General features: G+C 47.0%; 1 protein-coding gene across 1 annotated transcript in view; it reads left to right on the top strand.

Annotated features, from left to right (window-relative positions):
• The first annotated feature begins 2,321 nt into the window (after positions 1-2,321).
• Positions 2,322-12,684, top strand: part of CHRDL2 (chordin like 2) — a 379,722-nt gene continuing 369,359 nt past the window's right edge. Inside the window, exon 1 of the mRNA XM_069203810.1 lies at positions 2,322-2,435. Coding sequence (XP_069059911.1) covers positions 2,345-2,435 — 91 coding nt within the window. The 5' untranslated portion in view covers positions 2,322-2,344. The remainder of the gene's footprint in view (positions 2,436-12,684) is intronic.

The raw sequence follows: 12,684 nt of genomic DNA, 5'->3' as shown, positions 1-12,684 counted from the left end.
ATATAAATGCATGTTATGTAAGACCTTCAAAAAGCTTATGACCCTCCGTTTAAAAGCTGTGCTAGGTCAGGGGAGTAATGGAGAGCCACTCCCAGCAAAGCTTCGCCTCACTATACCATGTGTAAAACAGAATGGCCTCCAGCCAGCCCACCAACCACCCTCTGCAGCTGTGCGCTCTACTTCCCGTGTTGCATTTCACACGCTCTCCGAGTAGCCTGGTATTCGTGTATGACATGCCAACAGTGGATAACAGCTTTTGTAGACCGCTGTTGCTACGTCACAAGAAGGGCCGGCTTTAGGGCGGTGCGACTTGTTCCTGGCGCTGACTTTGGTGCAGGGCGCTGTGTTTAAAAATAACTTAAGGGGTTAAAAGTGTGCAAACTTCCGTGCGCTTCCAGCAGTTTTCATTCAACAAGAAAAATATCAAGATAAGTCTGGTGATTAATGTTCCAGCTGGTAAGAGATAGGGGGTTTGTGTAGCGGCAGCGCTGACTCATCGTAAGTAGCGCGGAGGGCTGATGCGCCTGCTGCAAAGAACATGTACCATGCAGATCACACAACTGAGCGTGAGTGAACTATGAGTAGCGCTTTAAAAGGGAAATGTTTGTCAGAGAGCGGCTATGGAGAGATGTGCTGCACTAGAAGCAAATAATCGTAGGGGTGCCAAAAATGATGTCGCACAGGGCGCCACCAGCGCAGAGGCCGGCCTTGGTCACAAGTGAAAAATCAGGCTCAATATCTGGTGTTACCACCCTACTGAACATAAAAAATGTGTTTATTATATTAACTCTGCCCTGCCACCAACTTAATTCCCAAACCACCGTTGAGAGGTGTAATTGGGATTCTAGGAACGAAGACTTCACAGAGTTAAAACACTGTGGTGCACTGTAATAAGAAAGAACGGAGGTGCATTGTAATAAGCGAGAGCGGAGGTGCACCGTAATAAGCAAGAGCGGAGGTGCATTGTAATAAGAAAGAGCAGAGGTGCACCGTAATAAGTGCATTGTAATAAGAAAGAGCGGAGGTGCATTGTAATAAGCAGGAGCGGAGGTGCATTGTAATAAGAAAGAGCGGAGGTGCATTGTAACAAGAAAGAGCAGAGGTGCACCGTAATAAGTGCATTGTAATAAGAAAGAGCGGAGGTGCATTGTAATAAGCAAGAGCGGAGGTGCATTGTAATAAGAAAGAGCGGAGGTGCATTGTAACAAGAAAGAGCAGAGGTGCACTGTAATAAGCAAGAGCGGAGGTGCATTGTAATAAGAAAGAGCGGAGGTGCATTGTAATAAGCAAGAGCGGAGGTGCATTGTAATAAGAAAGAGCGGAGTTGCGCCGTAATAAGCAAGAGCGGAGGTGCATTGTAATAAGAAAGAGCGGAGGTGCATTGTAACAAGAAAGAGCAGAGGTGCACTGTAATAAGCAAGAGCGGAGGTGCATTGTAATAAGAAAGAACGGAGGTGCATTGTAATAAGCGAGAGCGGAGGTGCACCGTAATAAGCAAGAGCGGAGGTGCATTGTAATAAGCAAGAGCGAAGGTGCATTGTAATAAGAAAGAGCGGAGTTGCGCCATAATAAGCAAGAGCGGAGGTACATTGTAATAAGCAAGAGCGAAGGTGCATTGTAATAAGAAAGAGCGGAGTTGCGCCGTAATAAGCAAGAGCGGAGGTGCATTGTAATAAGAAAGAGCGGAGGTGCACTGTAACAAGAAAGAGCAGAGGTGCGCTGTAATAAGCAAGAGCGGAGGTGCATTGTAATAAGAAAGAGCGGAGGTGCATTGTAACAAGAAAGAGCAGAGGTGCATTGTAATAAGAAAGAGCGGAGGTGCATTGTAACAAGAAAGAGCAGAGGTGCATTGTAATAAGAAAGAGCGGAGGTGCATTGTAACAAGAAAGAGCAGAGGTGCATTGTAATAAGAAAGAGCGGAGGTGCATTGTAACAAGAAAGAGCAGAGGTGCATTGTAATAAGAAAGAGCGGAGGTGCATTGTAACAAGAAAGAGCAGAGGTGCACTGTAATAAGCAAGAGCGGAGGTGCACTGTAATAAGCAAGAGCAGAGGTGCACCGTAATAAGCGAGAGCGGAGGACCAAGCCCCCCAGTTCTTGGCAGCCCACAGTCTCTCTGCGCCCACCCCGGCAGCCGCAGTGATTGCAAACTCTGAGGTCCCGGCCTCCTCCGGCGCGCGCGCTCCCCACCGGCTGCAGTCCCGCGCTCGCCCGGCAGGGGTCGCCGCGGCCACCGCGCTGACGCACGCGCCGCTGGCACGCGGGCTCCCCGCGCGCTCCGCGGCCGCTTTTAAAAGTGCCCGGTGGTCCGCCCGGGCTGTGAGAGGACCAGGGCTTCCCCGAGCATGGCGCCCGAGCTGAGGCAGGTGGCCTGCGTGCTGGGGCTGGCGCTGCTCCTGCTGCTCGCCCCCGCGGTGGACGCCAGGGCCCGGGCGCGTAAGTAGCAGCCTGCCCCGCGCGCTGCGCACTCACCGCCTTCTGCAGACCCCTTGCAAGGGAATTCATCTTATTGTTAGAAATCTCGATGATAATGCTAGAGCTAATGTTGTTATCATTATACTAACCCTGATTAGTCTCGGTGGCCCTGAACAATGAATTTATTTTACACATCCAGATTACAAATGTCTCTGCTTGATTTGATATTAGCATTGTTGGATAAAGAATAGCTGATCTATTTGCAGTTTGTGTATTTTGTACTTGTCCCCCACTCTCTCCATTGTGCTCCCCCTTTCTCTCGTCGTCTCTACCGAACTCTTTTACTCCGTATCTATCTATCTATCTGTCTATCTATCTGTCTATCTTCATCTGTCTCTCTGTCTGTCTTTCTATCTATCTGTCTGTCTGTCCATCTATCCTCTTTCTTCTGCATGCTTGTCTGTCACTATATCTTTCTAGTTCTCTGTCTGTATTTTGTTTCTTCCTATATGACTGTACGTCCCGGTCTCTGTTTTCTGTGCAATTCTATCCTACGTATGTGCGCTAGTCTCTCTGTCTACATATATGTGAATATGTATGGATATGTGATTGTCTCTGTATCTGGCACGCTCTATATACAGTTGTTTGCCTCTGTCTGCGTTCCCATGTATGTATATGTTTCCACCCTCTTTCTATATGTGTCTCTATCTTACGTTCTGTCTCTGCCCATCTGTACAACTATTTCTTAAAGTTTATGTACATGTTTTGCGTTAGATATGGAAGGATGGGCTTTCATGACGCACATGCGATTGCCCAAAGAAGCAGCTGTCATTTGTTGTAAAAACTGGGAGTTGGTACTCTGTGGTCTTTCTGTAGCGCGGGGCTGCGTACCCCAGAACTGCTCTTTGCAACTCTGAATTTGATAAAATGCATAGATTATTTACCGGTAATGTCATTACTCTGAGTCCAGACTTCCCTCTTCCGATCATTACGAAATGAGGCATGAATGATTTCGTAAGAGGTAATGACGTCATCGAGTTAGGAGACAGTGCGATCTGTTGATAAAGTGCTTAGAATCAGTGTGTGTTGTGAATGAGGCGCTGTAGAAACTTGCCCCGACCGGGTCCATGTTTGATTTTGGGAAGTGACATTTTGAGAGGCGCTAGTTTGTGAGAGGAAAGTAACATCGACTGGTCCGCGGCTGGCCAAAGAACAGATTGCAGAGGCGACCTGTTGCTTCCCAGAGCTGGGCTGGTGCGTTATAAGAGTCTCCGAGGGGGTCGCCCCTCTGATGGAGAGAGGTCTGAAGTGAGTATGTTGGAGAAAGACACATGAACTCCGTAGACAACTGACAGCTCCGATGCTGATGCTACAGAGCTGAGAATTACCTGACAGGCTAATTACTAAGTATCTTTCTTGGTGAGTAGCGCCCGTTTGCCCAGAGGTGTTTAGTTGTTACGATTAATTAAGTGTTTGGTTCTTTGAAGGTAATTTGCAGGTCCAGTCCCAGCTCCGCAAGCGGCGTTAGTTGATCTTGTGCGAATCACGACTTCGCCCGCTGCTCCCTGTATTAGAGAGAATCCGCCATGCTACTCCCTCTCTTCCATAAAACCCTTCGACTGATAAATGTTATCCCATGATTTGTACTGTATTTCCCCCGTCCTCTTGGTTCAGATCTGTGTAGTGCTCAGAAGCAGTTTTATGACTGTGTGACGCTTTACAAATACGTTAGGAACATAAATAAATGTGTAATAAACAGCAAAAACGTGCGCGTGTTGCTTGAGTATTGGCAGTGGGCAGTTTGATGACATCTACGTTCATTCGTCTGTGAGCAGTGCGTGACATTCTCTCAGATTTCGTGTGTGGGGTGAATACATTAACGGACAGGCGTAGCGCTTAGAACCGAGCTGAAAGATGTCTTTTGCGTGCTCGGAACCTTCTCCCTCCGCTGTGCGACAGTCCGGTGCCGGCGTGGAACTCAGTGTTTCTCGGGCACACGTAAATGCACATCCCCCGGGGCTTCAAGTGGGATTAAAAAAAACTGTGTGTGTGTGTGTGATGGGGGGAGGCTCTCAAAGGGGCATGACCTATATAATTAAGGGCGTGGCTTAAAACACTTTGGCTAAAAATTTGTTCTTAGCATAGTGTGCCGCCCGAGTGGTACTTTGCTGCTTCTTTCTGTCACTACATCCAGATATATAATACAACAACTGACATTACACACAAATCAAGCCAATACCATTGGCTTTGTCAGTGGTTGTTATCAATGCTTAATTTGTAAATAAAAACGTGCCGGTGCCCAAAGCCCTCCTCTTAAACATGCGGCTGCTGCAATTAAATGTGCAAGCACGGAATACTGAGGCAGCGTAACCCTGAAGCGATCTTGGGCCTCTTCAATCCATTTACAGCCACTCCCTGCCCCTTCAGCTCACTCTTGCAGCTTTCTACTTTCTCCCCTTGTGGCGCTTTTTCGTTTTTCTCTTCCTCCGTCTTTCCCATATGTGCCTTTTGCTCGCAGAAAATGCTTGAAGCAGAAGAATAAGCCCCGGACCCCAAAAATAAGTGCCGGTGCTCAGCACCGGAAACAACAAGCACAAATTAAGCATTGTTAGTTGTCTAAGATAAACACGCACAACAATGGCTTTGTTGTATATAATATTGAAAATGCTTTAGTTCTGAAATGATGAGACTGTACAACATTTATAACGATTCTCTTTGAAGTTACATAAAAAGCAGTGAAGGGGGTACTGCTGCTGAGTTGTGAAGTTTTTTTCACCCTGAGGATGAGGGCAATACTGTAGAGCCCGATAGGCTCTACATCTGCTTTTCAGAACTGCTAGCGCTGAGCACCGGCAGGACCCGGCCCACTTAAAGCCATGAGATCCCTTGGCAAACTTGGAAAGGGAGAGAGAAGGCAGAGGGCTGTGCCAGCCGGAGCCAGCCCTTTGGCTCAAGACCAACGTGCAGCACAGCAGTCCAGTGTATGCGCCTCCTCCCCGGCCAGCTGTGACTAGAAGTAGCGCTGCGTGGTTCCTAGAGCGGCATCTGTGAGCTGGACAGTGACCACGTCAAACTCACTAGTGCAGTGTACGCCATAGAAGTGTCCCTGCACCCTCACTCTCTCACTCACTCAGTCGCTCGAGCTGGCGATTGAATATGGCATCTATGCCAGTGGCTTAACCAGTGCTTTAAATGGAAATATGGAAGTGCTGGTGTTCAGTAACCCAGAATATCTGTTTGCTCCTTGGAAGTGCCAGTACTCTCCCATTAAATGTTTTGCAACAGTGCTGAGAAGTGCCGGTACTCTCCCTTTAAATTGAAAGAAGTGCAGGTATTCAGGCACAATGGCTGGGTCCAAACTGGGGTTGCATGGTGAGCAAAAGATCGATGGATTAAACCCAGATCTGTGACTTGGGGTGAGTGTTTGAAAAGTGTCAGCACTCCGTCTATCATCCTTTTGTATTGCTAAAGGTACTCCGCACTGGACAATACCTGCCCATTTAAAACACTGCACATAACACAAAATTATGCCTACCCCCTGCAGAATGTGATGTGTGGCCCACAGAGACTCCCATACCAGACGAATATTCAAAGGCCTTAGCCCAAAGAGGGTGTCCTGAAAGGTTCCCTCCCAGCCTGTCCACAGGGGCCCATGTTTCACCCTTGGCCTTACTCTTTGTCGTATCTAGGCGCCTCAAGTAAAATTCAGAGCAGCGAGAAACATTATGGACTTATTTGGTGGCTAAGTTTTTAGTGTTACTCACAAATTCAGACATGCACCTGACAGACACTCATACAGGTACTGACATGCTTACTCAGACGCCCACTCACTGTTAAAATACTCACTCACCCAGACATTCATGTTAATAACACACACGGACACTCATTCAGTTGCTCAGTGGCACGCAGACTCACTCACCAGCATGAATGTATCTTTCCTGCTAAAGTACATTCTTAGATGCACAAACAATCCTCTTACAATTTAAAAATAATGTGAAAACATGTCTTTGAACATATATATCCCCTCGCCTATTGCGGGCGCACAAGCACACCTGCACTCAGACATGCATATATGCACCTAAGTGATGCTTGGAGGCCTGACCTAAACATCCTTGGGTTGATGAAACCAAAGTGTTTCAAAGATTCCCACATGCAGTGCTATATGACGTAGAGTTCGTTCCAGATTTAGCAATACTTTGCGTCGGGTTTGCATTACTTTAGTACGACAAACCTGCCACAAAATGTTGTGTTATTTAGAATTCAACACAAATGACGATTTGCGTTGGATTGTAACCAAAAGTAAGGGAAAGCTTGGCAATACACTTCCTTGCATTACTTGGCATCAAGGAGGTAATCCAAGGGCAGTGTATGGGTGTTCCCGTGCAACCGCCAATGGCTTTTGATGCAAATTCTTATCTATAGAGGTTTGTAGACAGGGATTTGCAAGAAAATCCTGTGCTTCCCTGAGGGAGGTGTAACAAGGAGACGTTTTAATTTCCCCCTGGATTTTCGTATTTCAATGTCTGCTGCATTCTGTAGCACGCATAGAAAGAGGGTAATGCCTTAACGCATAGTTTCCTGCCCAAACACTATGCTGACCACAATAGAGATACCCTTTCATTATGGCTCAAAGGTGTCTGCATTGGCGTATGGCAGCTTAAAGTGCCCCAGAGCAAGGAGAGGGCAGAACGCCCCCACATGTTAGTAAGTATGGTGCTGTTCACGCAACGCAGTATAGTTACTTTACTTGCCGCAATGTGTTGCATGATGTCTTTGTAAATCTGTGCGTTCACATATAAGAATAAGACGACTCCAGATACACAGGCGGAATGCCCGAGTCTGTCGTGTGATGGAATCTGCCCGGGTCTGCCAGCCTTTCCCGTGCACCCTCGCTAGCGGAAGTTCTCCAAGCCCCCTCTGGTCTGTTCCTCTCTGGAGTGTCTCAAAGCCTGCTCTACCAGCTCCCAGAAGTGCTTGTGGTGAGTGGCTTTGTGGGCAGTGCTTGTGAGCGAGTGGCTTCTGTTTGAAAGGTGTGCGGGTTGGCCAGGCCATCAAAGGTGGCCCTCAGCGTGCGAGCACTCAGGTTCTAAACCTAAGCCTTGCGGTTTGCATGCAGGTCCTTAATGCCAGTTCACACATTTCACTTGCTATGAGAAGGATTGCAATTTATGATGTGCAAGTAAAAAAAATACCTATGTGACAAAAGCATAACACGTTGTGCTTTGTAGGTGGCACGTGGCCCTCTTTGCTACTTTATAGTGACTAGACTAAACACAGATCTCCCCAGCAAGTGCATGAACCACCAGAGTTATTTTTCTGTTGTGATTATTTTCTGAAAATTGGTGGCCATACAAAGCTCTCTACGGGATGCTCTTGCCTCTCATGCCTGACCTGTCTGCTCTGCCCTCCCGCCCCTTCCTGTCATAGCACAGATAGTCCCGCCCCCCACCACGGCGTGGCGCCCTGTGCGGCAGCCCCGGGCGCACAGCCCTCATGCCAGCTCTGCCCAACTTAAGAGTGAATACCTCCCTCCGCGCTTTCAGTGTGGTTGGTGCGCAGTGTGTCTTGGAAGGCCGTGTGAAATCTAATCTGTCTCCCGCTCTTTCAGCGCCTGCTGAGCGGTTGACATGTTTCCCCCCGGGTTGTTTACATAGCGGTGTTAACACGCGTGAATGGCCCAACATTTAACTGTGTAAAAGAGCTGCACTCTAGGCTTTGAAAGGTGGCCAACTTTCAAATTATGCCTAAAATGCGTCACTGATATGAAATGGAAAACAAGCACAGGCAAACGCAAGAGGGTTGGCCGTGGCCGGCCATTTCTGCCATTGTTTCCGTGCCACTTTGTTAATAAAACACGTTCTCGAGAAAAGATAATGTTAGGATCTTTATTCTTTAATCTTTTATCTATCTACATATAGACATCTCAGTTCATGTCTTTCTGTCTCTTGAAAATCAGATCAGAGTGTTTCAGAGGTTTAAACACCAGTATTTCAGTGTGACAGGCAATGCCCATTGGTTGTCGAGGCGTGTTTGTCTCTTTTGTATCCTTGTGATGGACTCCAGTCTCCCTGCAAATACAGACGGCCTACTTGGGATAAGAGTTGTCAGACCCTTGGCTCATCCACGACTAACTAGGCCTCCTTTGTATCGAGTCCCTGCCTGGGCCCCACCCGCATACCCCGACCTTAAAAGGGCATCTTCTTACCCCAGGCCTCCATCTTTCTAGCAGGGACTCCGTTGGGTGCTGGTAGCATAAAATGTGCCAAGACACACTGCTCTAAAACTAGGCGCTGCCCCTTGAATACGGGAGTCTGTGTCTGCGCTGACCCGGCCATGGTGGCTGTGTTGGCATTCTCCAGGAGCCCTGCCCATCACATTCCCTTTCGTGGAGGTGGCATGTTGGTGTTTGTGCTTGGGGAGGTGGTAAGGCTATCAGCCGGTGGCACACGGTAAGAATGACCGGACCCTTTCTTCTGTGGGATGTAGGGCTGGTCACGTACCCACCCCACTCCACCCTTGCCACAACCGTGGTAACTTGCAGGGGAAACAGCATTCCAGCCATCCTTGCCTTCATAACTGGTGACATTGATTTGCTAGTCGTGAATCAGGGCGCTGTGATATCCCCGCAGTCACAGGAGGGATGATAGTCATGTTTTTGATTACACCCTCGCCATCTTTCACTTGTTGTGCCAACCCACAGGGGTATTGTGCAGTTACACATTCTGCAGGGTGACTGGACAATGGGTTTGTTGTTGCATCCTACATGCAATGTCAGTGTGGAGGTTAGAGCTGTAGTCTCAGAATATTTAAAGCAAATGGTAGCAGTGATTATAGAAGCCACGCTGCCCTGTCCTTTTGCCCCGCCCCCTTATTTCTTAAGTACTTCATTTGTGAGGACACCTGGGATACAGAAAAGAAGGGCTACTCATAGAAACGAAACAAGCTTCCAGGTGCTTGTTCACTGCCATGGAGCTTTATAAGCCCTCACGAGCTGTTGGTTGCATCTTGAATAGAGGCCACTGACAGTCATTTTATAAAACAAATATATAAATGGGTTACTAGTTTGTATTTTGTCCTGATATCATACAAAGTGGTTCCGGTTCTTCCTGTCCTTTCACGTTGGAGATTCACATTTCAGCATGCATTATCAGCACTTTAATAATTGTTGATATAAATGCCTATTCCTGAGCCATGAAGCCTTGAACAAAGATTTTGGCCCTCTTAATATTCAAAAACTCCTCAATAATTCATATTTAATCACTGCCACACAAAGTGTAAGTAAATCCAGCAAATACACTTTATACAACTTTCTGTTACTAATGATGGTTAGCACATCAAACTGCCATCATAACAGTAAGAATCCTGCAATGCTATTGTGCATGGATCCTATAAACCTACAACAGTCTCAGGAAAGCTAGCTACACATTTTACTTGCCTCTGATAATAAAGAACCAGAAGGAACCATGATTGTTCAAGAGCATTGTTGGTATGCGGGTTTCATACAGTAATTGGCCTGTTTGTGGTTGGCTAATCCTGCCTTTGCTTTTCCTTGCTCACTTCGCCCACTCCTCCTCCATTTACTAACAAGACTCCCCACTGTATTACAACCGGAAGTGCTCATGTGCTAAGTATTATGGTATATCTAAGCCCTGTCTACTTTAACTGTGTCGGTGTTATTGAAGACACTGTTTCTTGTAGTGCATGCATGCTTTGAATCCGTTCATATATTGTAAAGTGTATTCTCATGCAGATGACCTAAAGTCCAGTTTGAGGTCCAGTTCACAATATGCATTCAGCATGGTATATGAACAATTAATGCTTGTAAGTTTGAACTTGCCTTGTTACACCAAAAAAAATAAAGTATGTTTTTTAAAAACTACAGTCTGAGGTCCAGAGTGCAGCATCACTTGACCGACCTGCTCCAACTTCTTCAGAATACCTGCTCCAGGAGCTCTTTGATGTTCATTCTATCAGTTAAAACTCTTATGTATTGTTAGTACTGACATCCTTGGTGTGGTCTTCCCCCAAACATTTTACTTTCTACCCTCCTGTTTTCTGAAATTCATCGTTGTTGACATTAGGTCCATATGCCTTTACCTCTGCTAACCAGTGCTAAAATGCTTGTGCTCTCTCCCTAAAACATGGTCAAATTGGCTTGCACCCAATTGGCACATTTCATTTACTAATAAGTCCCTAGTAAAGAGGTATTACCTGTACCCAGAACCTGTAAATCAAATGCTGTTAGTGACCCTACAGCACTTACTGTGCCACCCATTAATGTAGCACTTTATAATATGTCTCAAGCGTGATACTGTCGTGCATTTTTAAATTGTCAATTCCATCTAGCAAAATAAACCTTTTTCCAGGTGTAAACTCTCCTTTTTAAGATATATAAGTCACCCCTAACGTAGGCCCTAAATGGCCCAAAGGGTATGGTGCATTGTATTTAAAAACCATGATCAGACAAACCAATCCACACCCTAAGGCTAGCAGGCTTTACCGCACCTCCCCACCCCAAGAAAAAAGAAAGCACATAGGGCAGGGAATTTAGCTCAATAATAGCAGTCAAAATATTTCCAAAACAAAAGCATGAGAGGCTCCCATTCCGCCCCATTAGTCTGTAAAGTGCAAATGCATAATCATTGAGACAGGTGCCTAGAAAACGAAGGAGGCTACACATACAATAGCTAGCACATCATTTACAAACTTAATTACCGTTCCATGAGCTATTCCTGGGTCATCAGCCCTTGCATCCAGTTGGTAACCTCGGCCCATATTCTGGCCCCCCCACTTCTGCTTCTTTTGCCCCTTCCAATTTAGAGGTTAATTTCCATGTTGTACAGCCTTAACAATCTTGATCTCCACATTGCGAAGGTTGGGGGTCAGGGTTTATCCATTCCGAATCAGTACACAAGGGGGCAACTGCCATAGCGATAAATAGTAAATATGCTTCTGTAGGAAAGTACCATCTTCCTTGGCATGTTACCCCCATTTTTCACATGTATGTCAGTATGTTTTTGCCTGTCTCACTGGGATCCTGCTTGTCAGGACCCCAGTGCTCATAGTTTGTGGCCTAATGTGTATGACTGTGTAGTGCCTAACTGTGTCACTGAGGCTCTGCTAACCAGAACCTCAGTGCCTATGCTCTCTCCGCCTTTAAATTTGTCACTGTAGGCTAGTGACTTCATTTACCAATTTCAATTGGCATGCTGGACTCCCCTTATAAGTCCCTAGTATATGGTACCTAGGTACCCAGGGCATTGGGGTTCCATGAGATCCATATTGGCTGCAGAATTTCTTTTGCCACCCATAGGGAGCTCAGACAAACCCTTAAACAGTACTGCCACTTCAGCCCGCGTGAATTGGTGCAAACACTATTTCACAGCCATTTTCACTGCACTAAAGTAACCTATAAGTCACCTATATGTCTAACCTTCACTTGTTGAAGGTTAGGTGCAAAGTTACTAAGTATAAGGGCACCCTTGCACTAGCAAAGGTGCCCCCACATAGTTCAGGGCCATTTCCCCAGACTTTGTGAGTGCGGGGACGCCATTACACGCATGCACTACATATAGGTCAGTACCTATATGTAGCTTCACAATGGTAACTCTGAATATGGCCATGTAACATGTGTATAATCATGGAATCGTCCCCCCATTCCAAATCTGGTACTAGGGAGCAAATTGCATGCATCCTGGGGGCTCCACCATGGACCCCCAGTACTGCCAAACCAGCTCTCTGAGGCTTGCACTGCAGCTACAGCTGCTGCCACCTCACAGACAGGGTTCTGCCCTCCTGGGGTCTGGGCAGCCCAGTCCCAGGAAGGCAGAACAAAGCATTTCCTCTGAGAGCAGGTGTTACACCCTCTCCCTTTGGAGATAGGTGTTACAGGCTGGGGAGGGGTAGCCTCCACCAGCCTCTGAAAATGCTTTGAAGGGCGCAGATGGTGCCCTCCTTGCATAAACAAGTATACACCGCTTCAGGGACCCTTTCTCCTGTGCTCTGCTGGAAACTGGACAAAGGAAAGGGGAGTGACCACTCCCCTGTCCATCACCACCCCAGGGGTGGTGCCCAGAGCTCCTCCAGTGTGTCCCAGACTTCAGCCATCTTGCTTTGCAAGGTGTGGGGGCACTCTGGAGGGTTCTGAGTGGCCAGTGCCAGCAGGTGAGGTCAGAGACCCCTCCTGATAGGTCCATACCTGATAAGGTAGCCAATCCCCCTCTCAGGGCTATTTAGGGTCTCTCCTGTGGGTTTTCGTCAGGTTCTGCTT

This window comes from Pleurodeles waltl, chromosome 8, assembly GCF_031143425.1.
Source record: "Pleurodeles waltl isolate 20211129_DDA chromosome 8, aPleWal1.hap1.20221129, whole genome shotgun sequence".
Classification (NCBI taxonomy): domain Eukaryota; kingdom Metazoa; phylum Chordata; class Amphibia; order Caudata; family Salamandridae; genus Pleurodeles; species Pleurodeles waltl.
This window is presented reverse-complemented; position numbering and strand designations above follow the sequence as displayed.